A 26,808-nucleotide genomic window follows, 5' to 3' on the forward strand; every position below is an offset into this window, starting at 1 on the left:
GTTCCCTCCACCTCCGACACATATATCTCTTGGTCAATCTTTCCTCACTCATTTTCTCCATGTGACCAAACCATTTCAAAACACCCTCTTCTGCTCTCTCAACCACGCTCTTTTTATTTCCACATATCTCTCTTACCCTTACGTTACTTACTCGATCAAACCACCTCACACCACACATTGTCCTCAAACATCTCATTTCCAGCACATCCATCCTCCTGCGCACAACTCTATCCATAGTCCACGCCTCGCAACCATATAACATTGCTGGAACCACTATTCCTTCAAACATACCCATTTTCGCTTTCCGAGATAATGTTCTCAACTTCCACACATTCTTCAAGGCCCCCAGAATTTTCACCCCCTCCCCCACCCTATGATCCACTTCCGCTTCCATGGTTCCATCCGCTGCCAGATCCACTCCCAGATATCTAAAACACTTCACTTCCTCCACTTTTTCTCCATTCAAACTCACCTCCCAATTGACTTGACCCTCAACCCTACTGTACCTAATAACCTTGCTCTTATTCACATTTACTCTTAACTTTCTTCTTCCACACACTTTACCAAACTCAGTCACCAGCTTCTGCAGTTTCTCACATAAATCAGCCACCAGCACTGTATCATCAGCGAACAACAACTGACTCACTTCCCAAGCTCTCTCATCCCCAACAGACTTCATACTTGCCCCTCTTTCCAAAACTCTTGCATTTACCTCCCTAACAACCCCATCCATAAACAAATTAAACAACCATGGAGACATCACACACCCCTGCCGCAAACCTACATTCACTGAGAACCAATCACTTTCCTCTCTTCCTACACGTACACATGCCTATATATATATATATATATATATATATATATATATATATATATATATATGTGAGAAACTGCAGAAGCTGGTGACTGAGTTTGGTAAAGTGTGTGGAAGAAGAAAGTTAAGAGTAAATGTGAATAAGAGCAAGGTTATTAGGTACAGTAGGGTTGAGGGTCAAGTCAATTGGGAGGTGAGTTTGAATGGAGAAAAACGCTACCTCGCTAACGCGGGAAATGGCGAACAGTTTGAAAGAAAAGAGAAAACATATATATATATATATTTTTTTATACTATTCGCCATTTCCCACGATAGCGAGGTAGCGTTAAGAACAGAGTACTGGGCCTTTGAGGGAAAATCCTCACCTGGCCCCTTCTCTGTTCCTTCTTTTGGAAGATTAAAACAAAAAAAACTAGAGGGGAGGATTTCCAGCCCCCCGCTCCCTTCCCTTTTAGTCGCCTTCTACGACACGCAGGGAATACGCGGGATATATTCTTTCTCCCCTATCCCCAGGGATATATATATATATATTATTATTATTATTATTATACTTTGTCGCTGTCTCCCGCGTTTGCGAGGTAGCGCAAGGAAACAGACGAAAGAAATGGCCCAACCTCCCCCCCATACACATGTATATACATACGTCCACACACGCAAATATACATACCTACACAGCTTTCCGTGGCTTACCCCAGACGCTTCACATGCCTTGATTCAATCCACTGACAGCACGTCAACCCCGGTATACCACATCGCTCCAATTCACTCTATTCCTTGCCCTCCTTTCACCCTCCTGCATGTTCAGGCCCCGATCACACAAAATCTTTTTCACTCCATCTTTCCACCTCCAATTTGGTCTCCCTCTTCTCCTCGTTCCCTCCACCTCCGACACATATATCCTCTTGGTCAATCTTTCCTCACTCATCCTCTCCATGTGCCCAAACCACTTCAAAACACCTTCTTCTGCTCTCTCAACCACGCTCTTTTTATTTCCACACATCTCTCTTACCCTTACATTACTCACTCGATCAAACCACCTCACACCACACATTGTCCTCAAACATCTCATTTCCAGCACATCCATCCTCCTGCGCACAACTCTATCCATAGCCCACGCCTCGCAACCATACAACATTATTGGAACCACTATTCCGTCAAACATACCCATTTTTGCTTTCCGAGATAATGTTCTCGACTTCCACACATTCTTCAAGGCCCCCAGAATTTTCGCCCCCTCCCCCACCCTATGATCCACTTCCGCTTCCATGGTTCCATCCGCTGCCAGATCCACTCCAAGATATCTAAAACACTTCACTTCCTCCAGCTTTTCTCCATTCAAACTCACCTCCCAATTGACTTGACCCTCAACCCTACTGTACCTAATAACCTTGCTCTTATTCACATTTACTCTTAACTTTCTTCTTCCACACACTTTACCAAACTCAGTCACCAGCTTCTGCAGTTTCTCACATGAATCAGCCACCAGCGCTGTATCATCAGCGAACAACAACTGACTCACTTCCCAAGCTCTCTCATCCCCAACAGACTTCATACTTGCCCCTCTTTCCAAAACTCCCTAACAACCCCATCCATAAACAAATTAAACAACCATGGAGACATCACACACCCCTGCCGTGTGGTAATAAATAGAGTGTGGTTGAGGGAGGAGAAGAGTGTGTATTGAAATGGTTTGGTCACATGGAGAGAATGAGTGAGGAAAGATTGACAAAGAGAATATGTGTGTCAGAGGTGGAGAGAAAGAGAAATGGGAGACCAATTGGAGTTGGAAGGATGGAATGAAAAAGATTTTGCGTAATCAGGGCCTGAACACAAAGGAGGACGAAAGGCGTGCAAGGAATAGAGCGAATTGGAATGATGTGGTATACTGCAGTCAACGTGCTGTCAATGGATTGAACCAGGGCATGTGAAGCATCTGGGGTAAACCATAGAAAGTTTTGTGGGGCCTGGGTGTCGAAAGGGAGCTGTGGTTTCCATGCATTACACATGACAGGTAGAGACTGAGTGTGAAAGAATGTGGCCTACATTGTCTTTTCCTAGTGCTACCTCACGCAGGCATGGGGGAAGGAGGGTGCTGTTTCATGTGTGGCAGGTTGGCAACGAGAATGGATGAAGGTAGCAAGTATGAATATGCACATGTGTATATATGTAACAGTCTGTGTGCGTATATGTATACTTTGAAATGTATAGGTAAACCATTATTTGAGCTATTTTTCCTTCATTTTCCCCCAAGGGAAGTAAAGTTATTATAACACATAGCAACATAGTTCTAGGGTTAACTACACTCTTCTTATTACCTAACTTCTCTCTCTTCTATTGCTTACTCAATCAAATCACCTCACACCACAGTGTCCTCACCCATTTCTTTCCCAACACATTCACTCTCCTCTAAAAATTCTAACCTATACCCCATGTCCCACATCCATACAACATCGGTGCCATTATCAGTAATTGCAAAGTCATTATCAGTATTTGCAAAACTGCAAAAGGTGTTGAATGAGTTTGATAAAGTGTGTGAAAGAAGAAAGCTGAGATTAAATGTGAATAAGAGCAAGGTTATTAGGTTCAGTAGGGTTTAGGGGCAAGTTAATTGGGAGGTAAGTCTGAATGGAATAAAACTGGAGGAAGTGAAGTGTTTTAGATATCTGGGAGTGGATTTAGCAGCAGATGGAACAATGGAAGCGGAAGTGAGTCACAGGGTGGGGAAGGGGGCGAAGGTTCTGGGAGTGTTGAAGAATGTGTGGAAGGCAAGAATGTTATCTCGGAGAGCAAAAATGGGTATGTTTGAAGGAATAGTGGTTCCAACAATGTTATATCTATAGCATGGGCTATGGATAGGGTTGTGCACAGGAGGGTGGATGTGTTGGAATTAAGTGTTTAAGGAAAACATGCGGTGTAAGGTGGTTTGACCAAGTAATGAAAGGTAACATAGATGTGTGGTAATAAATTGAGTGTGGTTGAGGGAGCAGACGTGGGTGTATTGAAATGATTTGGTCACATGGAGAGAATGAGTGAGGAGAGATTGACAAAGAGAATATATGTGTCAGAGGTGGAGAGAAAGAGAAGTGGGAGACCAGTTGGAGTTGGAAGGATGGAGTGAAAAAGATTTTGCACAATCAGGGCCTGAATATAAAGGAGGGTGAAAGCCATGCAAGGAATAGAGTGAACTGGAATGATGTGGTATACTGGGGTCAACGTGCTGTCAATGGATTGAACCAGGGCATGTGAAGCATCTGGGGTAAACCACAGAAAGTTTTGTGGGTCCTGGGTGTGGAAAGGGAGCTGTGGTTTCCGTGCATTACACATGACAGGTAGAGACTGAGTGTGAAAGAATGTGGCCTACGTTGTCTTTTCCTAGTGCTACCTTATGCAAGCATGGGGGAAAGAGGGTGCTGTTTCATGTGTGGAAGGTTGGCAACGAGAATGGATGAAGGTAGCAAGTATGAATATGCACATGTGTATATATGTAAATGTCTGTGTATGTATATGTATACTTTGAAATGTATAGGTAAACCGTTATTTGAACTATTTTTCCTTCATTTTCCCCAAGGGAAGTAAAGTCATTATAACACAGAGCAACACAGTTCTAGGATTAACTACACTCTTCGTACTACCAAACATCTCTCACTCTTCTATCGCTTACTCGATCAAATCACCTCACAACACACAGTCCTCAGACATTTCTTTCCCAACACATCCACTCTCCTCTAAACATTCTAACCTATACCCCATGTCCCACATCCATACAACATCGGTGTCATTATCAGTAATTGCGAAGTCATTATTAGTATTTGCGAAACTGCAAAAGTTGGTGAATGAGTTTGATAAAGTGTTTGAAAGAAGAAAGCTGAGAGTAAATGTGAATAAGAGCAAGGTTATTAGGTTCAGTAGGGTTGAGGGACTAGTTACTTGGGAGGTAAGTCTGAATGGAATAAAACTGGAGGAAGTGAAGTGTTTTAGATATCTGGGAGGTGAATTAGCAGCAGATGGAACCATGGAAGCGGAAGTGAGTCACAGAGTGGGGAAGGGGACGAAGGTTCTGGGAGCGTTGAAGAATGTGTGGAAGGCGAGAACGTTATCTCAGAGAGCAAAAATGGGTATGTTTGAAGGAAAAGTGGTTCCAACAATGTTATATCTGTAGCACAGGCTATAGATAGGGTTGTGCTGAGGAGGGTGGATGTGTTGGATATTAAATGTTTGAGGACAATAGCTGGTGTGAGGTGGTTTAATCGAGCAAGTAATGAAAGGTAAGAGAGATGTGTGGTAATAAACAGTGTATGGCTGAGGGAGCAGAAGAGGGTGTATTGAAATGGTTTGGTCACATGGAGAGATTGAGTTAGGAAAGATTGACAAAGAGAATATATGTGTCAGAGGTGGAGAGAATTAGAAGTGGGAGACCAATTGGAGTTGGAAGGATGGAGTGAAAAAGATTTTGCACAATCAGGGCCTGAACATAAAGGAGGGTGAAAGGCATGCAAGGAACAGAGTGAATTGGAATGATGTGGTGTACTGGGGTCAACATGCTGTCAATGGATTGAACCAGGGCATGTGAAGCATCTGGGGTAAACCATAGAAAGTTTTGTGGGGCCTGGGTGTGGAAAGGGAGCTGTGATTTCCAGGCATTTCACACGACAGGTAGAGACTGAATGTGAAAGAATGTGGCCTATGTTTTCTTTTCCTAGTGCTACCTCATGTGGAAACGGAGGGAGGGGGGTGCTGTTTCATATGTGGCAGGTTGGCGACGAGAATGGATGAAGGTAGCAAGTATGAATATGCACATGTGTATATATGTAAATGTCTATGTGTGTATATGTATACTTTGAAATATATAGGTAAACCATTATTTGAACTATTTTTCTTTCATTTTCCCCAAGGGAAGTAAAGTCATTATAACACATAGCAACAGAGTTCTAGGTTTAACTACACTCTTCTTATTACCGAATCTCTCTCACATCTATTGCTTACTCGATCAAATCACCTCACACCACAGTGTCCTCAGGCATTTCTTTCCCAACACATCCACTCTCCTCTAAACATTCTAACCTATACCCCATGTCCCACATCCATACAACATCGGTGTCATTATCAGTAATTGTGAATTGTCATTATCAGTATTTGCAAAACTGCAAAAGTTGGTGAATGACTTTCATAAAGTGTGTGAAAGAAGAAAGCTGAGAGTAAATGTGAATAAGAGCAAGGTTATTAGGTTCAGTAGGGTTGAGGGACAAGTTAATTGGGAGGTAAGTCTGAATGGTATAAAACTGGAGGAAGTGAAGTGTTTTAGATATCTGGGAGTAGATTTAGCAGTGGATGGAACCATGCAAGCGGAAGGGAGTCACAGGGTGGGGAAGGGGGCGAAGGTTCTGGGAGTGTTGAAGAATGTGTGGAAGGCGAGAACGTTATCTTGGAGAGCAAAAATGGGTATGTTTGAAGGAAAAGTGGTTCCAACAATGTTATATCTATAGCATGGGCTATGGACAGGGTTGTGCAGAGGAGGGTGGATGTGTTGGAATTAAGTGTTTGAGGACAATATGTGGTGTGAGGTGGTTTGACCAAGTAATGAAAGGTAAGAAAATGTGTGGTAATAAACAGAGTGTGGTTGAGGGAGCAGACATGGGTGTATTGAAATGGTTTGGTCACATGGAGAGAATGAGCGAGGAGAGATTGACAAAGAGAATGTATGTGTCAGAGGTGGAGAGAAAGAGAAGTGGGAGACCAACTGGAGTTGGAAGGATGGAGTGAAAAAGATTTTGCACAATTAGGGCCTGAATATAAAGGAGGGTGAAAGGCGTGCAAGGAATAGAGTGAACTGGAATGATGTGGTATACTGGGGTCAACGTGCTGTCAATGGATTGAACCAGGGTATGTGAAGCATCTGGGGTAAACCATAGAAAGTTTTGTGGGGCCTGGGTGTGGAAAGGGAGCTGTGGTTTCCGTGCATTACACATGACAGGTAGAGACTGAGTGTGAAAGAATGTGGCCTACGTTGTCTTTTCCTAGTGCTACCTCACGCAAGCACGGGGGGAAGAGGGTGCTGTTTCTTGTGTGGCAGGTTGGCGATGAGAATGGATGAAGGTAGCAAGTATGAATATGCACATGTGTATATATGTAAATGTCTGTGTGTGTATATGTATACTTTGAAATGTATCGGTAAACCGTTATTTGAACTATTTTTCTTTCATTTTCCCCAAGGGAAGTAAAGTCATTATAACACAGAGCAACAGAGTTCTAGGATTAACTACACTCTTCGTATTACCAAACATCTCTCACTCTTCTATCGCTTACTCGATCAAATCACCTCACACCACAGTGTCCTCAGACATTTCTTTCCCAACACATCCACTCTCCTCTAAACATTCTAACCTATACCCCATGTCCCACATCCATACAACATCGGTGTCATTATCAGGAATTGCGAATAGTCATTATCAGTATTTGCGAAACTGCAAAAGTTGGTGAATGAGTTTGATAAAGTGTTTGAAAGAAGAAAGCTGAGAGTAAATGTGAATAAGAGCAAGGTTATTAGGTTCAGTAGGGTTGAGGGACAAGTAATTGGGAGGTAAGGTCAACAATGTTATATCTGTAGCACAGGCTATAGATAGGGTTGTGCTGAGGAGGGTGGATGTGTTGGATATTAAATGTTTGAGGACAATAGCTGGTGTGAGGTGGTTTAATCGAGCAAGTAATGAAAGGTAAGAGAGATGTGTGGTAATAAACAGTGTATGGCTGAGGGAGCAGAAGAGGGTGTATTGAAATGGTTTGGTCACATGGAGAGATTGAGTTAGGAAAGATTGACAAAGAGAATATATGTGTCAGAGGTGGAGAGAATTAGAAGTGGGAGACCAATTGGAGTTGGAAGGATGGAGTGAAAAAGATTTTGGCACAATCAGGGCCTGAACATAAAGGAGGGTGAAAGGCATGCAAGGAACAGAGTGAATTGGAATGATGTGGTGTACTGGGGTCAACATGCTGTCAATGGATTGAACCAGGGCATGTGAAGCATCTGGGGTAAACCATAGAAAGTTTTGTGGGGCCTGGGTGTGGAAAGGGAGCTGTGATTTCCAGGCATTTCACACGACAGGTAGAGACTGAATGTGAAAGAATGTGGCCTATGTTTTCTTTTCCTAGTGCTACCTCATGTGGAAACGGAGGGAGGGGGGTGCTGTTTCATATGTGGCAGGTTGGCGACGAGAATGGATGAAGGTAGCAAGTATGAATATGCACATGTGTATATATGTAAATGTCTATGTGTGTATATGTATACTTTGAAATATATAGGTAAACCATTATTTGAACTATTTTTCTTTCATTTTCCCCAAGGGAAGTAAAGTCATTATAACACATAGCAACAGAGTTCTAGGTTTAACTACACTCTTCTTATTACCGAATCTCTCTCACATCTATTGCTTACTCGATCAAATCACCTCACACCACAGTGTCCTCAGGCATTTCTTTCCCAACACATCCACTCTCCTCTAAACATTCTAACCTATACCCCATGTCCCACATCCATACAACATCGGTGTCATTATCAGTAATTGTGAATTGTCATTATCAGTATTTGCAAAACTGCAAAAGTTGGTGAATGACTTTCATAAAGTGTGTGAAAGAAGAAAGCTGAGAGTAAATGTGAATAAGAGCAAGGTTATTAGGTTCAGTAGGGTTGAGGGACAAGTTAATTGGGAGGTAAGTCTGAATGGTATAAAACTGGAGGAAGTGAAGTGTTTTAGATATCTGGGAGTAGATTTAGCAGTGGATGGAACCATGCAAGCGGAAGGGAGTCACAGGGTGGGGAAGGGGGCGAAGGTTCTGGGAGTGTTGAAGAATGTGTGGAAGGCGAGAACGTTATCTTGGAGAGCAAAAATGGGTATGTTTGAAGGAAAAGTGGTTCCAACAATGTTATATCTATAGCATGGGCTATGGACAGGGTTGTGCAGAGGAGGGTGGATGTGTTGGAATTAAGTGTTTGAGGACAATATGTGGTGTGAGGTGGTTTGACCAAGTAATGAAAGGTAAGAAAATGTGTGGTAATAAACAGAGTGTGGTTGAGGGAGCAGACATGGGTGTATTGAAATGGTTTGGTCACATGGAGAGAATGAGCGAGGAGAGATTGACAAAGAGATGTATGTGTCAGAGGTGGAGAGAAAGAGAAGTGGGAGACCAACTGGAGTTGGAAGGATGGAGTGAAAAAGATTTTGCACAATTAGGGCCTGAATATAAAGGAGGGTGAAAGGCGTGCAAGGAATAGAGTGAACTGGAATGATGTGGTATACTGGGGTCAACGTGCTGTCAATGGATTGAACCAGGGTATGTGAAGCATCTGGGGTAAACCATAGAAAGTTTTGTGGGGCCTGGGTGTGGAAAGGGAGCTGTGGTTTCCGTGCATTACACATGACAGGTAGAGACTGAGTGTGAAAGAATGTGGCCTACGTTGTCTTTTCCTAGTGCTACCTCACGCAAGCACGGGGGGAAGAGGGTGCTGTTTCTTGTGTGGCAGGTTGGCGATGAGAATGGATGAAGGTAGCAAGTATGAATATGCACATGTGTATATATGTAAATGTCTGTGTGTGTATATGTATACTTTGAAATGTATCGCTCAAATCACCTCACACCACAGTGTCCTCAACATTCTTCCCAACACATCCACTCTCCTCTAAACATTCTAACCTATACCCCATGTCCCACATCCATACAACATCGGTGTCATTATCAGGAATTGCGAATAGTCATTATCAGTATTTGCGAAACTGCAAAAGTTGGTGAATGAGTTTGATAAAGTGTTTGAAAGAAGAAAGCTGAGAGTAAATGTGAATAAGAGCAAGGTTATTAGGTTCAGTAGGGTTGAGGGACAAGTAATTGGGAGGTAAGTCTGAATGGAATAAAACTGGAGGAAGTGAAGTGATTTAGATATCTGGGAGGTGAATTAGCAGCAGATGGAACCATGGAAGCGGAAGTGAGTCACAGGGTGGGGAAGGGGACGAAGGTTCTGGGAGCGTTGAAGAATATGTGGAAGACGAGAACATTATCTCAGAGAGCAAAAATGGGTATGTTTAAAGGAATAGTGGTTCCAACAATGTTATATCTGTAGCATAGGCTATAGATAGGGTTGTGCAGAGGAGGGTGGATGTGTTGGATATTAAATGTTTGAGGACAATAGCTGGTGTGAGGTGGTTTAATCGAGCAAGTAATGAAAGGTAAGAGAGATGTGTGGTAATAAACCATGTATGGCTGAGGGAGCAGAAGAGGGTGTATTGAAATGGTTTGGTCACATGGAGAGATTGAGTGAGGAAAGATTGACAAAGAGAATATGTGTCAGAGGTGGAGAGAATGAGAAGTGGGAGACCAATTGGAGTTGGAAGGATGGAGTGAAAAAGATTTTGTGCAATCAGGGCCTGAACATAAAGGAGGGTGAAAGGCATGCAAGGAATAGAGTGAATTGGAATGATGTGGTATACTGGGGTCAACGTGCTGTCAATGGACTGAACCAGGGCATGTGAAGCATCCGGGGTGAACCATAGAAAGTTTTGTGAGGCCTGGGTGTGGAAAGGGAGCTGTGGTTTCCGTGCATTTCACATGACAGGTACAGACCGAGTGTGAAAGAATGTGGTTTATGTTTTCTTTTCCTAGTGCTACTTCACAAGGAAACGGAGGGAGGGGGGTGCTGTTTCATGTGTGGCAGGTTGGTGACGAGAATGGATGAAGGTAGCAAGTATGAATATGCACATGTGTATATATGTAAATGTCTATGTGTGTATATGTATACTTTGAAAGTATAGGTAAACCGTTATTTGAACTATTTTTCTTTCATTTTCCCCAAGGGAAGCAAAGTCATTATAACACATAGCGACAGAGTTCTAGGGTTAACTACACTCGTCTTATTACCGAATCTCTCTCACATCTATTGCTTACTCGATCAAATCACCTCACACCACAGTGTCCTCAGACATTTCTTTCCCAACACATCCACTCTCCTCTAAACATTCTAACCTACACCCAATGTCCCACATCCATACAACATCGGTGTCATTATCAGTAATTGTGAATTGTCATTATCAGTATTTGCAAAACTGCAAAAGTTGGTGAATGAGTTTGATAAAGTGTGTGAAAGAAGAAAGCTGAGAGCAAATGTGAATAAGAGCAAGATTATTAGGTTCATTAGGGTTGAGGGACAAGTTAATTGGGAGGTAAGTGTGAATGGAATAAAACTGGAGGAAGTGAAGTGTTTTAGATATCTGGGAGTGGATTTAGCAGCAGATGGAACCAAGGAACCGGAAGTGAGTCACTGGGTAGGAGGGGGTGAAGGTTCTGGGAGCATTGAAGAATGTGTGGAAGGCAAGAACATTATCTCAAAGAGCAAAAATGGGTATGTTTGAAGGAATAGAGGTTCCAACAATGTAATATCTATAACATGGGCTATAGATAGGGTTGTGCAGAAGAGGGTGAAAGTGTTGGAAATTAAATGTTTGAGGACAATATGTGGTGTGAGGTTGTTTGATTAAGTAAATAATGAAAGGTAAGAGAGATGGTGGTAATAAACAGAGTGTGGTTGAGGGAGCAGAAGTGGGTGTACTGAAATGGTTTGGTCACATGGAGATAATGTGTGAGGAAAGATTGACAAAAAGAATATATGTGTCAGAGGTGGAGAGAAAGAGAAGTGGGAGACCAACTGGAGGTGGAAGGATGGAGTGAAAAAGATTTTGCGCAATCGGGGCCTGAACATAAAGGAGGGTGAAAAGTGTACAAAGAATAGAGTGAACTGGAACGACGTGGTATACCGGGGTCAATGTGCTGTCAATGGATTGAACCAGGGAATGTGAAGCATCTGGGGTAAACCATAGAAAGTTTTTGGGGCATGGGTGTGGAAGGGGAGCTGTGGTTTCCATGCATTACACATGACAGGTAGAGACTGAGTGTGAAAGAATGTGGCCTACGTTGTCTCTTCCTAGTGCTACCTCATGCAGGCACGGGGGGAGGTGGTGCTGTTTCATGTGTGGCAGGTTGGCGATGGGAATGGATGAAGGTAGCAAGTATGAATATGCACATGTGTATATATATATAAATGTCTGTGTGTGTATATGTATACTCTGAAATGTATAGGTAAACCATTATTTGAACTATTTTTCCTTCATTTTCCCCAAGGGAAGTAAAGTAATTTTAACACATAGCAACAGAGTTCTGGGGTTAACTACAATCTTATTACCAAATCTCTGTCACTCTTCTATTGCTTACTCGATCAAATCACCTCAAACCACAGAGTCCTCAGGCATTTCTTTCTCAACAAATCCACTCTCCTCTAAACATTCTAACCTATACCCCATGTCCCACATCCATACAACATTGGTGTCATTATCAGTAATACCGAATTGTCATTATCAGTATTTGTAAAACTGCAAAAGTTGGTGAATGAGTTTGATAAAGTGTGTGAAAGAAGAAAGCTGAGAGTAAATGTGAATAAGGGCAAGGTTATTAGGTTCAGTAGGGTTGAGTGACAAGTTAATTGGGAGGTAAGTACGAATGGAATAAAACTGGAGGAAGTGAAGTGTTTTAGATATCTGGGAGTGGATTTAGCAGCAGATGGAACCATGCAAGCGGAAGTGAGTCATAGGGTGGGAAAGGGGGCGAAGGCTCTGGGAGTGTTGAAGAATGCGTGGAAGGTGAGAACGTTATCTCGGAGAGCAAAAATGGGTATGTTTGAAGGAACAGTGGTTCCAACAATGTTATATCTATAGCATGGGCTATAGATAGGGTTGTGCAGAGGAGGGTGGATGTGTTGGAAATTAAATGTTTGAGGACAATATGTGGTGTGAGGTGGTTTGAGTAAGTAATGAAAGGTAAGAGAGATGTGTGGTAATAAACAGAGTGTGGTTGAGGGAGCAGAAGAGGGTGTATTGAAATGGTTTGGTCACATGGAGAGAATGAGTGAGGAAAGATTGACAAGGAGAATATATGTGTCAGAAGTGGGGAGAAAGAGAAGTGGGAGACCAATTTGAGGTGGAAGGATGGAGTGAAAAAGATTTTGCGTAATCAGGGACTGAACATAAAGGAAGGTGAAAGGCGTGCAAGGAATAGAGTGAATTGGAACGATGTGGTATACCGGGGTCGCCGTGCTGTCAATGGATTGAACCAGGGCATGTAAAGCATCAGGGGTAAACCATAGAAAGTTTTGTGGGGCCTGGGTGTAGAAGGGAGCTGTGGTTTCCTTGCATTACACATAACAGGTAGAGACTTAGTGTGAAAGAATGTGGCCTATGTTGTCTTTTCCTAGTGCTACCTCATGCGGGCACGGGGGGAGGGGGGTACTGTTTCATGTGTGGAAGGTTGGCGACAGGAATGGATGAAGGTAGCAAGTATGAGTATGCACATGTGTATATATGTAAATGTCTGTGTGTGTATATATATACTTTGAAATGTATCGGTAAACCATTATTTGAACTATTTTTCCTTTATTTTCTCCAAGGGAAGTAAAGTCATTATAACACATAGCAACAGAGTTCTTGGGTTAACTACACTCTTCTTATTACCAAACCTCTCTCACTCTTCTATTGCTTACTTGATCAAATCACCTCACACCACAGTGTCCTCAGACATTTCTTTCCCAACACATCTACTCTCCTCTAAACATTTTAACCTATAGCCCATGTCCCACATCCATACAACATTGGTGTCATTATCATACCTTCAAACATGCACATTACTGTCCTCCCAGAAACAATCTTTAGTGCATACACACACCCATACCCACACACACACACACACACACACACACACACACACACACACACACACTATGCCTCACTTTCACTTCAATGTTTCCATTTCCTGCCATGTTCACCTCAATACCTCCAAATTTTCTCCATTCAAACTTCAACTAACCTATTCCTCTGCCTCGCTAAACCTAATAACCCTGCTTTTATCAGCATTTACTCTCAACTTTTCCCCTGCACACTCTCCCAAACTCAGCCATCAACTTCTGTAGTTTCTCACTTGAATCTGCAACCAGTGCTGTGTCATCAGCAAACAAAATCGGACTCACTTCCCTCCTATCCCTGTCCTCACTGTCCCTCCTCTCTATGAACTTTGTATTTACCTACCCCCACCACCCACTCCACAAGCAAATTAATTAGTGCTTAGAACCACTCATTTTCCTCTCTTCCCATCTGTACATCTTTCATAAGAATTTCTCACTGCCTCTAGCAACTTTCCACATCACATATTCTTAAAACATCATATGATTTCTCCAGGATCATAAATGTTACATACACATTCTTCTGCTTCTCTAAATATTCCACATACACATTCCTTAAAACAAATACCTGATCCACACATCCTCTACACTTCTGAAACCACACTGTTCCTCCCCGGTCTGATTCTCTGCACATACTTCCACCCACTCAAACACTACCCTCCCATACAACTTACTAAGTACACCTTACAAACTTGTACCTCAGAAGTTTGAATTTCATATTTGTATCCCTTGCCTTTATATAATGGCAAATGTACGGATACACAGGAATATTTACAAAAGAAATTGTATGGTTTAAATATTATGCCATTTGGTTGAACATCATGTGCTGAATAGTTAGAGCAATACAGCAGATGACATACCAAATACTCCTCTGACCTAAGTAGCTGTCTTTTCTTTCTGCCTCACTAACATGTGGACTACTAGCATTCTGTCCACAAACATACTATCTTTCCTTGTCATGTGTAATACTTGACAACACTTAACTCAAGCATCTCATTCTTCATAAGTTTATATTTTCCTGCAGTGAGCACTATGTGCTAGCCCTGCCTTTTGGGAAAATGGTAGGAGCAGTAGATAGAAGTAGCAGATAGAAACTTTTAGGCAGGGGAATTAGGTAGCAACATTAGGCTGAAGTAGATAGGAGCAATAGATAGTATTAGTCATTAGGAATATCAAGTAGGGGCCTCTGCAAACACTGCGCTAGATTTGCCCTCTGTCAGCGGCCTGTTAAGAGTGAGGCACTAAAGGCTAAAAAGCAGCACTGGAGTTCTTTATTCATGGAGACTCTGTTGCCAAAGCCACCCTTTGAGGGAGTTCCAATAGGAACAGGCGTCAGAGATATAGATAGACAGACAGACATACCAGAGTATCTTAGAGAAAACAGCTTTTCACTTGCACAACTAAGAACTTGTTCAAGGATTGTTTATGACTCCACAATGGTAAAAATAGGACCATTCTTATATCTGTCTATACAAGCTCTGATTGGAACAAGTCGATTGTGGTAAATAGCGATAGTTCATTGAGGAGGGGGCACGGGGGGGGGATCTCTGTGGTGAGGGTGCATCAGCAGTTTATCGTTAAACCTAATAAGAGTATGGTTTAGAGAGCTGAAGTGGGCGTATTGAAATAGTTTGTACATATGGAGTGGATGAGTGAAGGGAGGTTGACAAACAGAATATATGTGTCAGCAATGGAGGGAACAAGAAGGGAGAAACCAAACTGGAGATGGAAGGATAGATCAAAAAAAAATTTGTGGTCAGAACCTGAACATGCAGAAAGGTATGATATGTGCATGGGATAAAGTGAATTGGAGCTCCGTGGTTTACAGTGGGTAATGTGCTGTCACTGGATGGATCCAGGGAATATGAAACAGCCAGGTTTAGGGTAGGGGACTGTGGTTTTGATGTATTACACATTACAGCTAGAGAATGGATGTGAGCAAAAGAGGTGTTCTCTTTGTCTATTCCTGGTGCAACCTCACTAATGCAGAAAACAGCAAACATTTTTTAATTAAATGCACTTCAGCATTGCTTCCATTTCGTGATATTCCTTGACATAAGCACCTACAATGACAATGGCAATACATGGCTGCCATACAAATAATGAAAATAATGGCAAAGGGTTTAGATACTGTAAAGCCCAAGTAGATCAACAATGCACATATGACTCCCATCATGCCCCAGTTAAAGAGCTATGTACAACTCCCATTGCTTAAGAATGAAGAAAGGTATATTAAGATGAGAGAAAGGAAAAAATTGGATTTAGATTTGATGGGAAAAATAGAAAAGTCCATTCCAATTTAAAGTCTCTAAACAAGGACAGTACTCCTAATTATTCCAGTTTTCTTAGAAAAGGCAAGAAATGCTTATAATTCTAGAAATTAATTACAAATATATCATGCATTCAATAACACTTTAACAAACAGGCTATAACACGTACATGAAAACATAGTTACCAGCTATAACACATGAATAAGGCTGGGGTAAATAGAAAATGCTCGCTATAAATGACCTTTATTAACAACAGCAAAGATCCTAAGCCTGAAAATTCCTATTAAAATCAATTCTACATTATGGAGAAATACAAAAATGTCTAAAACGTTGACCTCTATTTGCTCCTTTAAGATGGCTATGAAACCAAACACCAATGACAAAATGAGAAGCATTACCCATGGGGCACCTGTGAAAACCTTAGAAGGATATCAGTTCACCTAGTCTAAGGAGAGAGACACATGTGTTACTAATAATATGCCAAACCATGGCAACAATACAAAAATAAATAAAACATGGAACAATACCTTGTTGCTGCAATATCTGGCCCATCTGCCTCCCTAAAATTTTAGATATCATAGAAATCAATCAAGTAACGACAGTAATGCTTCCTTAATCATGAAAAGAACCTTGTGTGGGGGAGGGGGAGCATGAAAACCTTATGACACTAAAGCTAGATAAATATAATCATCTTGATATATGAGAATACACTTCTATCAAATATATCATTCCACATTTAACAAATACACATGAACACAGGCAGCTAAAGTATACGAACCAAATTTTGACTGACTGTATGTTTTTCTTTCCTTAAAATATACCAATATCTGGATAACCTTTCACTGCATGGGGAATGATAGTGGCCCAAGAATTTGCAATACTTCAAATCAAAGCCTTTTTCACGCCCAGCTAAAATGCCTGTTATTATTATCGCAGATGAAGTAGTTCTAATTTCTGAGGTGTTGCCAAGTTGTCAAAAGAGATCAGAAAATTATCTAAACAAGGTGGAATAATGACAATCAGGCCTGCTAATAACCATGCATCCCAAGTAAATTAGTTTGTTTTATATTCTGCTGATGAAAACGATATTCAGCATGCCTGCTAACAAATCAAGAAGCTAAGTACATTCATAAGAAGTGTAGATGGGAACAAAACTGGGCAAACCTGAAAGACCAACTAAAAAGAACAAAAGGTTCTTCTACTGGTATCACATAGACCAAAGGACAGAGCACATGATACCGTAATGGACATGGTAGGCACTATGCAAATACTTACTCTTTGCCTTTTTGTACTTGAGTAATTCATTGTTTATTTCATTTGTTGGGAATGGACACAGACTCTCTATTCTGATGATGGCAGTGTCCTTAATATTTCGGTCTTCTCTCTCACTCACCAGCAAGTAATAGTGTTTCCCACTCACAAAAATGACCTTCCTTACATTATCTGGGCAAATATCTTCTTCCCCTGAAAAGTTTATGGAATTTGTTAGTATGATACAGTATTCAATTATCAATGGTCATGATGAAATCTCATACATCAGACCTCTACAAGAAATTCATCAAGAACCTTGATCACAGAACATCTCAACACATTCTTCTGAAGACTCTGCATTTGAACTTGAAGTATATGAAAAAGGCAATTGAGCATTAATCAGTTCAATAAGTAATACTATTGAATTTTCTTTACAAAATAATAAAAAAAATAAGAGGAACCTCACAATGGATACATCACTGTCTCTTGATGCTATGCAAGACCACTGAAAAAAGATAAAATATTGAAATAATGTAAAGAGGACTAGAAATATATTGTTTAGTTCTCTAAAGTTTTCCCCACAGTATGACTGCAAGGTTAACAAGGCTTAGCAATTGTAAGAAATTGAAACTAAATCAATAACATATACCTTCGGAACAGAAACTTTATTAAACAAAGCGATACAGTACACATATTGGGAAGATCTCCAGTCTGAAAATCCATGGTCCAAAAGCATCCAAAGCCTAAATGTCAATGCTTTTAATATTTTCATCTGAATGACAGATAAGTTTCCTGATTTTGAATTTATGGAGGTAGTGCTTCATGCTTTTCTTACTTATTTCTGTAGTTTTCCCCTCTTCAACCCATATGATGGTATCCATCAAGGGTTCAAATCCTAGCACTTAATCTACTTAACTGCCAAACCCTCTTAATCTACATTATACTAATACACTTTCAGAGACAAGGATGAATTTTGTAGAGTACAAGATATCCCTGGGGATAGAGGAGAAAGAATACTTCCCATGCATTCCCAGCGTATCATAAAAGGCGACTAAAGGGGACAGGAGCGGGTTCTAGAAACCCTCCCCTCCGTGTATTCTAACTTTCTAAAACGAAAAACAGAAGGAGTCCCACAGGGGGTGCTCATCCTCCTCAAAGGCTCAGAGTGAAGTGTCTAAATGTATGTGGATGTAACCAAGATGAGATAAAAGGAGAGATAAGTAATATATTTTTGGAAAGAAACCTGGATGTTTTGGCTCTGAGTGAAATGAAGCTTAACGGTAAAGGGAAAGAGTGGTTTGGGAATGTCTTGGGAGTATAGTCAGGGGTTGATGAGAGGACAAGAGCAAAGGAAGGAATAGCACTACTCTTGAAGCAGGAGTTGTGGGAGTATGTGATTGAGTGTAAGAAAGTAAACTCTAGATTGATATGGGTAATACTAGAAGTGGATGGAGAGAGAAGGGTGATTCTTGGTGCCTGTGCACCAGGTCATGAGGAGAAAGATCATGAAAGGCAAGTGTTTTGGGCGCAGCTGAGTCAGTGTGTTAGCAGCTTTGATGCACAAGACCGGGTTATAGTGAAGGGTGATTTGAAGGCAAAGGTGATTAATGAGGCAGTTAAGGGTATAACTGGTGTACATGGGGTGTTCAGTGTTGTAAATGGAAATGGTGAAGAGGTTGTAGATTTGTGTGCTGAAAAAGGACTGGTGACTGGGAATACCTGGTTTAAAAAGAGAAATATACATAAGTATACATATGTAAGTAGGAGAGATGGCCAGAGAGCATTATTGGACTATGTGTTAATTGATAGGCATGTGAAAGAGAGACTTTTGGATGTTAATGTGCTGAAAGGGGCAACTGGAGGGATGCCTGATCATTACCCTGTGGAGACGAAGGTGTAGATTTGTAAAGATTTTCAGAAAAGAGGAGAGAATAGTGGGAGTGAAGATAGTGGTGAGAGTAAGTGAGCTTGGAAAGGAGACTTGTGTGAGGAAGTACCAGGAGAGATTGAGAGCAGAATGGAAAAAGGTGAGAGCAAATAATGTAAGGGGAGTGGGGGAGGAATGGGATGTATTTAGGGAAGCAGTGATGGCTTTCGCCAAAGATGCCTCTGGTAGGAGAAAAGTGGGAGTTGGACAGATTAGAAAGGATAGTGAGTGGTGGGATGAACAAGAAAGATTGTTAGTGAAAGAGAAGAGAGAGGCTTTTGGACGATCTTTCCAGGGAAATAGTGCAAATGACTGGGAGATGTATAAAAGAAAGAGGCAGGAAGTCAAGAGAAAGGTAAAAGGGCAAATGAGAGTTAGGGTGAAAGAGTATCATTAAATTCTAAGGAGAATATAAAGATGTTTTGGAAGGAGGTAAATAAAGTAAGACAAGAGAACAAATGGGAACATCGGTGAAGGAGTCTAATGGAGAGGTAATAACAAGCAGTGGTGATGTGAGAAGATGGAGAGACTATTTTGAAGGTTTGTTGAATGTGTTTGATGATAGAGTGGCAGATATAGGATGTTTTGGTTGAGGTGGTGTGCGAAGTGAGAGGGTCAGGGAGAATGGTTTGATAAACAGAGAGGAGGTAGTGAAAGCTCGGAGGAAGATGAAAACTGGCAAGGCGGCAGGTTTGGATGGTATTGCAGTGGAATATATTAAAAAAATGGGGTGCCTATGTTGTTGACTGGTTGGTAAGGATATTCATTGTATTTATGGTTCATAGTGAAGTGCCTGAGGATTGGCAGAATGCATGCATAGTGCCACTGTACAAAGGCAAAGGGGATAAAGGTGAGTGTTCAAATTACAGAGGTATAAGTTTGTTGAGTATTCTCGGGAAATTATATGGAAGGGTATTGATTGAGAGGGTAAAGGGTAAAGAGCATCATACTGGGGAAGAGCAGTGTGGTTTTGGAAGAGGTAGAGGATCAGGTGTTTGCTTTGAAGAATGTATATGAGAAATACTTAGAAAAACAGATGGATTTGTATTTAGCATTTATGGATCTGGTGAAGGCATATGATAGAGTTGATAAAGATGCTTTGTGGAAGGGATTAAGGGTATATGGTGTGGGAGGTAAGTTACTAGAAGCAGTGAAGAGTTTTATCAAGGATGTAAGGCATGTGTATGTGTAGGAAGCAAGGAAAGTGATTGGTCCCCAGTGAATGTCAGTTTGTGGCACAGGTGCATGATATCTCCATGGTTGTTTGATTTACTTATGGATGGGGTTGTTAGGGAGGTGAATGCCAGAGTTTTGGAAATAGGGGCAAGTATGCAGGCTATTCTGGATGAGAGGGCTTGGGAAATGAGTCAGTTGTTGTTCACTGATGATACAGCGCTGGTGGATGATTCGGGTGAGAAACTGCAGAAGTTGGTGAATGAGTTTGGTAAAGTGTGTGACAGAATAAAGCTGAGAGTAAATGTGAATAAGAGCAAGGTTATTGGGTTCAGTAAGGTTGAGGGACAAGTTACTTAGGAGGTAAGTTTGAATGGAGAAAAACTGAAGGAAGTGAAATGTATTAGATATCTGGGAGTGGATTTAGCAGTGGATGGAATCATGGAAGCGGAAGTGAGTTACAAAGTGGGGGATGGGGCGAAGCTTCTGTGAGTGATGAAGAATGTGTGGAATGTGAGAACATTATCTTGGAAAGCAAAAATGGGTATGTTTGAAGGAATAGTGGTTCCAACAATGTTATATGGTTGAGAGGCATGGGCTATAGATAGGGTTGTGCAGAGGAGGGTGGATGTTTTGGAAATGAAATGTTTGAGGACAATATGTCATGTGAGGTAGTTTGATGGAGTAAGTAATGAAAGGGTAAGAAAGATGTGTGGTAATAAAAAGAGTGTGGTTGAGAGAGCAAAAGAGGGTGTATTGAAATGGTTTGGTCACATGGAGAGAATGAATGAGGAAAGATTGACAAAGAGGATATATGTGTCAAAGGTGGAGGGAAAGAGAAGTGGTAGACCAAACTGGAGGTGGAAGGATTTAGTGAAAAAGATTTTGAGTGATCAGGGCCTGAACATACAGGAGGGTGAAAGGCGTGCAAGAAATAGAGTGAACTGGAACGATGTGGTATACCGGGGTCAACGTGCTGTCAGTGGATTGAACTAGGGCATGCGAAGTGTCTGGGGTGAATCATGGAAAGTTTTGTGGGGCCTGGATTTGGAAAGGGAGCTGTGGTTTCGGTGCATGACACATGACAGCTAGAGACTAAGTGTGATTGAATGTGGCCTTTGCTGTGTTTTCCTAGTGCTACCTCGCATGTGTGCGAGGGGAAGGGGGTGCCATTTAATGTGTGGTGGGATGGCAACGGTAATGGGTGAAGGCAGCAAGTATGAATATGTACATGTGTGTATAGGTATATGTCTGTGTACATATATATATGTGTCCGTTGAAATGTATAAGTATGTATATGTGCGTGTGTGGGCATTTATGTATATAAATGTGTATGTGGGTGGGTTGGGCCATTCTTTCATTTGTTTCCTTGCGCTACCTCTCTAATGCGGGAGACAGTGAGTAAGTATAATAAATGAAATAATAATAAGATATAAATATCCTTCAAATATTGTATGCAGTGTTTTGAGTATAAATAATATCTAAACACTGAAGAACTTGATTGGAAAGGTCAAAATCTATTTTCAGAAAATATCTGAAATTCAAACACAGCTCTATCATATCTAGAAAAGATATAAACAGAATATTAAAAGAATTTGAGCAATGAAAGGCTCTTGGTCCTAAAGCAATTTCACTATATATGCCAAAGATATGTGCAGATACACTATATAAACCATAAGAATTTCTGTTCAAGAAGTCACTGGAAAGAGACAAAATGCTAAGGGAATGGAAATTGAGAAACGTTATCCCTATATATAAGAAAATAAACAAGCGACAGCATTGGCTGAGGGAAAAAAGTTCATATCTTACTAATCTCTTAGAATTCTATGAGAGAGTGAGCTCAGTCCTGGACAAAAGGGGAGGCAGAGTGGACTGTCCTTAACTGGACTGCCAGAGAGCATCTGATATTGTATCACATGGGAAGATAATACAGAAGCTGGATCATTTGGCAGGAATGAGATGAGGACAGATGGGGAGATCTTCCCTGTGGGAAGGAACAATGGACCAACAGAGTGCCACAGGGTTTGGTTCTGGGACCATTACTCTTATTGATGAATGTTGATAACTTGCCTGAAGGTAGGGACTCCTACCTGAATATGTTCGCAGAAGATGCAAAGGTCATGAGGAAAGTGAATATTGAAGAGGATTGCATGAGCTTACAAAGGAACCAAAATGGACATCAAAGTTTGTCTGAAACATGCTTGATGAAAATCAATCCAAGCAAATGTAAAGGGAAAGATGACCTTAATATGATCATCCAGCAGGAAATAAGCTTCAAGATTCTGTGTGTGAGAGGAACCTGGGAGTTGACATCATCCCCAACCTGTCATTAGAGTTATATATCAGGAAAATAGTTAGGGAAATATATTGGTCTGCTGGGAAGTATCAGAATACCTTTCATGTATATGAATAAGGAAATATTTAGGAAGCTATTCATATTCTACATAAAGCCAAAGTTAGAATTTGATTCTATGGTTTGGTCATTGTAAGTAAAGAAGCACAAAGAGATAAATTTAGGTCCACAGGAGGGCAATGAAGATGGTACCAGAATTATGACAGCTAAGTTACAGGGACTGACTGGAGGCTTTAAATTCATCCACCTTGGAAAAGAGAAGAATGAGAGATGGCCTGATTCACAACTTTTATGTTTTTGAAAAAGAGCAACATCATGGAGAGACAACATTTCTTCAAGAGGTGTAGGGACAGAGCAACCAGAGGACATAACATGAAATTAAGAAAAAAACTTGTTAAAAAGGATGTAAAGAAGTACTTTTATGTTATAAGAATTGTGGATGAATGGAACAGAATCACTAAGAACATGGCTGATGATGAAGGTATATATAAGTTGAAGAGGATGTATGATAATATTGAGTGTTCAACAGATAGGGCCCCACAAGTGTAAGACTCCCTCACTGTACAGTACAAATCAATAGGTAATGTCACACATCAGGCTGATGAACTAAAACTGATAGATTCAGTTGCAAGATAGATAGTAACTAAATCAGAAAAATCAGCTTGACAGATATAAGAATTTCATTACCACTGGACTTGTTGAAGAAGATACTCCAAATAAATAGTAGAAAGAAAAAAGTACTCATTACAGGATTACTATGGGCAACAAAATTATCAAAAGCATCTCTGTGATGATCATGACATAATCAAGACATCAAGGCACGACCAATCATGGTTATGTTTGATTTAGACTCATCTAGCCAAGAAGTAGTTAGATAAGCTGAGAAACTCAAAATCAATGGGAAATTCAACTGAGTTTTCAACAAGCATGGCTGACCAAAGGAAGAGAGGGGAAAATAAAGGAAATAATAAAATCAGAGTGCAAAAAATGGAAGACACCAAATGAGGAAAGAGAACAGACCACCCAACTAGTGCTACAAAGAAGTTAGTCGGGAATATTAGGTAATGGTAGTACAGGTCAAGCATCCCTTATCTGAAATGCCTGAAACCAGAAGTGTTACGGATTTTGGATTTTTTGGATTTTAGAGTATTTGCGTATACATAATGTGGAAAACAGGATGGTATGGAAACAAATGTGCTAAAGCTGAGACATACCTCAAAGTTTCAACCATTCATACAAGAGGTGAAAAAGAGGGCAAATGAGAGTTGGGGTGAGAGAGTATCATTAAATTTTGGGGAGAATAAAAATATGTTTTGGAAGGAGGTAAATAAAGTGCGTAAGACAAGGGAGCAAATGGGAACTTCAGTGAAGGAGGCTAATGGGGAGGTGATAACAAGTAGTGGTGATGTGAGAAGGAGATGGAGTGAGTATTTTGAAGGTTTGTTGAATGTGTTTGATGATACAGTGGCAGATATAGGCTGTTTTGGTCGAGGTGGTGTGCAAAGTGAGAGGTTTAGGGAAAATAATTTGGTAAACAGAGAAGTGGTAGTAAAAGCTTTGCAGAAGATGAAAGCCAGCAAGGCAGCAGGTTTGGATGGTATTGTAGTGGAATTTATTAAAAAAGGGGATGACTGTATTGTTGACTGGTTGGTAAGGTTATTTAATATATGTATGATTCATGGTGGGGTGCCTGAGGATTAGCGAAATGCTTGCATAGTGCCACTGTACAAAGGCAAAGGGGATAAGCGTGAGTGCTCAAATTCCAGAGGTATAAGTCTGTTGAGTATTCCTGGCAAATTATATGGGAGGGTATTGATTGAGAGGGTGAAGGCATGTACAGAGCATCAGATTGGGGAAGAGCAGTGTGGTGTCACAAGTGGTAGACGATAATGTGGATCAGGTGTTTGCTTTGAAGAATATATGTGAGAAATACTTAGAAAAGCAAATGGATTTGTATGTAGCATTTATGGATCTGGAGAAGGCATATGATAGAGTTGATAGAGATGCTCTGTGACAGGTATTAAGAATATATGGTGCGGGAGGCAAGTTGTTAGAAGCAGTGAAAAGTTTTTATCGATGATGTACGGCATGTGTACGTGTAGGAAGAGAGGAAAGTGATGGGTTCTCAGTGAATGTAGGTTTGCAGCAGGGGTGTGTGATGTCTCCATGGTTGTTTAATTTGTTTATAGATGGGGTTGCTTGGAGGTGAATGCAAGAGTTTTGGAAAGAGGGGCAAGTATGCAGTCCGTTGTGGATGAGAGAGCTTGGGAAGTGAGTCAGTTGTTGTTCGCTGATGATACAGCGCTGGTGGCTGATTCATATGAGAAACTGCAGAAGCTGGTGACTGAGTTTGGTAAAGTGTGTGAAAGAAGAAAGTTGAGAGTAAATGTGAATAAGAGTTAGGTTATTAGGTACAGTAGGGATGAGGGTCAAGTCAATTGGGAGGTAAGTTTGAATGGACAAAAACTGGAGGAAGTAAAGTGTTTTAGATATCTGGGACTGGATTTGGCAGCAGATGGATCCATGGAAGCGGAAATGAATCATAGGGTGGGGGGACGCGGCTAAAATTCTGGGAGCCTTGAAGAATGTTTGGAAGTCGAGAACATTATCTCAGGAAGCAAAAATGGAAATATTTGAAGGAATAGTGGTTCAAAGAGTGTTGTATGGTTGCGGGGCGTGGGCTATGGATAGGGTTGTGCGCAGGAGTGTGGACGTGCTGGAAATGAGATGTTTGAGGACAATATGTGGTGTGAGGTGGTTTGATAGAGTAAGTAATGTAAGGGTGAGAGAGATGTGTGGAAGTAAAAAGAGTGTGGTTGAGAGAGCAGAAGAGGGTGTTTTGAAATGGTTTGGTCACATGGAGAAAATGAGTGAGGAAAGATTGACCAAGAGGATATATGTGGCAGAGGTGGAGGAACGAGGAGAAGTGGGAGACCAAATTGGAGGTGGAAAGATGGAGTGAAAAAGGTTTTCAGTGATCGGGGCCTGAACATGCAGGAGGGTGAAAGGCGGGCAAGGAATAGAGTGAATTGGAACGAAGTGGTATACCGGGGTCGACGTGCTGTCAATGGATTGAACAAAAGCATGTGAAGCGTCTGGGGTAAACCATGGAAAGTTCTGTGGGGCCTGGATGTGGAAAGGGAGCTGTGGTTTCGGTGAATTTTTACATCACACCTAGAGACTGAGTTTGAACAAATGGGGCCTCTGTTGTCTTTTCCTAGTGCTACCTCGCACACAAGACGGGAGAAGGGTTGTTATTCCAGGTGTGGCGAGGTGGCGATGGGAATAAATAAGGACAGACAGTATGAATTACGTACATGTGTATATATGTATATGTCTGTGTGTGTATATATATATGTATACATTGAGATGTATAGGTATGTATATTTGCGTGTGTGGATGAGTATGTATATACATGTGCATGTGGGTGGGTGGGGCTATTCTTTCATCTGTTTCCTTCCGCTACCTCGCTAACACGAGAGACAGCGACAAAAAAAAATAAAATAAATAAATATATAGATATAGATATAAACATTGTTTTCATTTATTTTGCTTTGGCGCTGTCTTCCGCATTAGCAAGGTAGCGCAAGGAAACAGATGAAAGAATGGCAAAACCCTCCCACATATATGAATGTACATACATGTCTACACACGCAAATATACACAAAATATACATGTGTTTGATGATAGAGTGGCAGATATAGGGCACTTTGGTTGAGGTGGTATGCAAAGTGAGAGGGTTAGGGAAAATGATTTGGTAAATAGAGAAGATGTAGTAAAAGCTTTGCGGAAGATGAAAGCCGGCAAGACAGCAAGTTTGGATGGTGTTGCAGTGGAATTTATTAAAAAAGCGGGTGACTGTATTGTTCACTGGTTGGTAAGGTTATTTGATGTAGGTATGATTCATGGTGAGGTGCCTGAGGATTGGCAGAATGCTTGCACAGTGCCATTGTACAAAGGCAAAGGGGATAAGAGCGAGTGCTCAAATTACAGAGGTATAAGTTTGTTGAGTATTCCTGGTAAATTATATGAGAGGGTATTGATTGAGAGGGTGAAGGCATGTACAGAGCATCAGATTGGGGAAGAGCAGTGTGGTTTCAGAAGTGGTAGAGGATGTGTGGATCAGGTGTTTGCTTTGAAGAATGTATGTAAGACATACTTAGAAAAGCAAATGGATTTCTATGTAGCATTCATGGATCTCGAGAAGGCATATGATAAGAGTTGATAGAGATGCTCTGTGGAAGGTATTAAGAATAT

At 41.1% G+C, this 26,808-nt stretch overlaps 1 protein-coding gene across 1 annotated transcript in view; it reads right to left on the reverse strand.

Annotated features, from left to right (window-relative positions):
• Positions 1-26,808, reverse strand: part of LOC139755484 (probable 2-oxoadipate dehydrogenase complex component E1 homolog) — a 194,095-nt gene that overhangs the window by 106,883 nt on the left and 60,404 nt on the right. Inside the window, exon 3 of the mRNA XM_071673822.1 lies at positions 17,123-17,311. Within this exon, the coding sequence (XP_071529923.1) occupies positions 17,123-17,311 (189 nt within the window). The remainder of the gene's footprint in view (positions 1-17,122; positions 17,312-26,808) is intronic.

This window comes from Panulirus ornatus, chromosome 19, assembly GCF_036320965.1.
Source record: "Panulirus ornatus isolate Po-2019 chromosome 19, ASM3632096v1, whole genome shotgun sequence".
In the NCBI taxonomy this organism is placed as follows: Eukaryota; Metazoa; Arthropoda; class Malacostraca; order Decapoda; family Palinuridae; genus Panulirus; species Panulirus ornatus.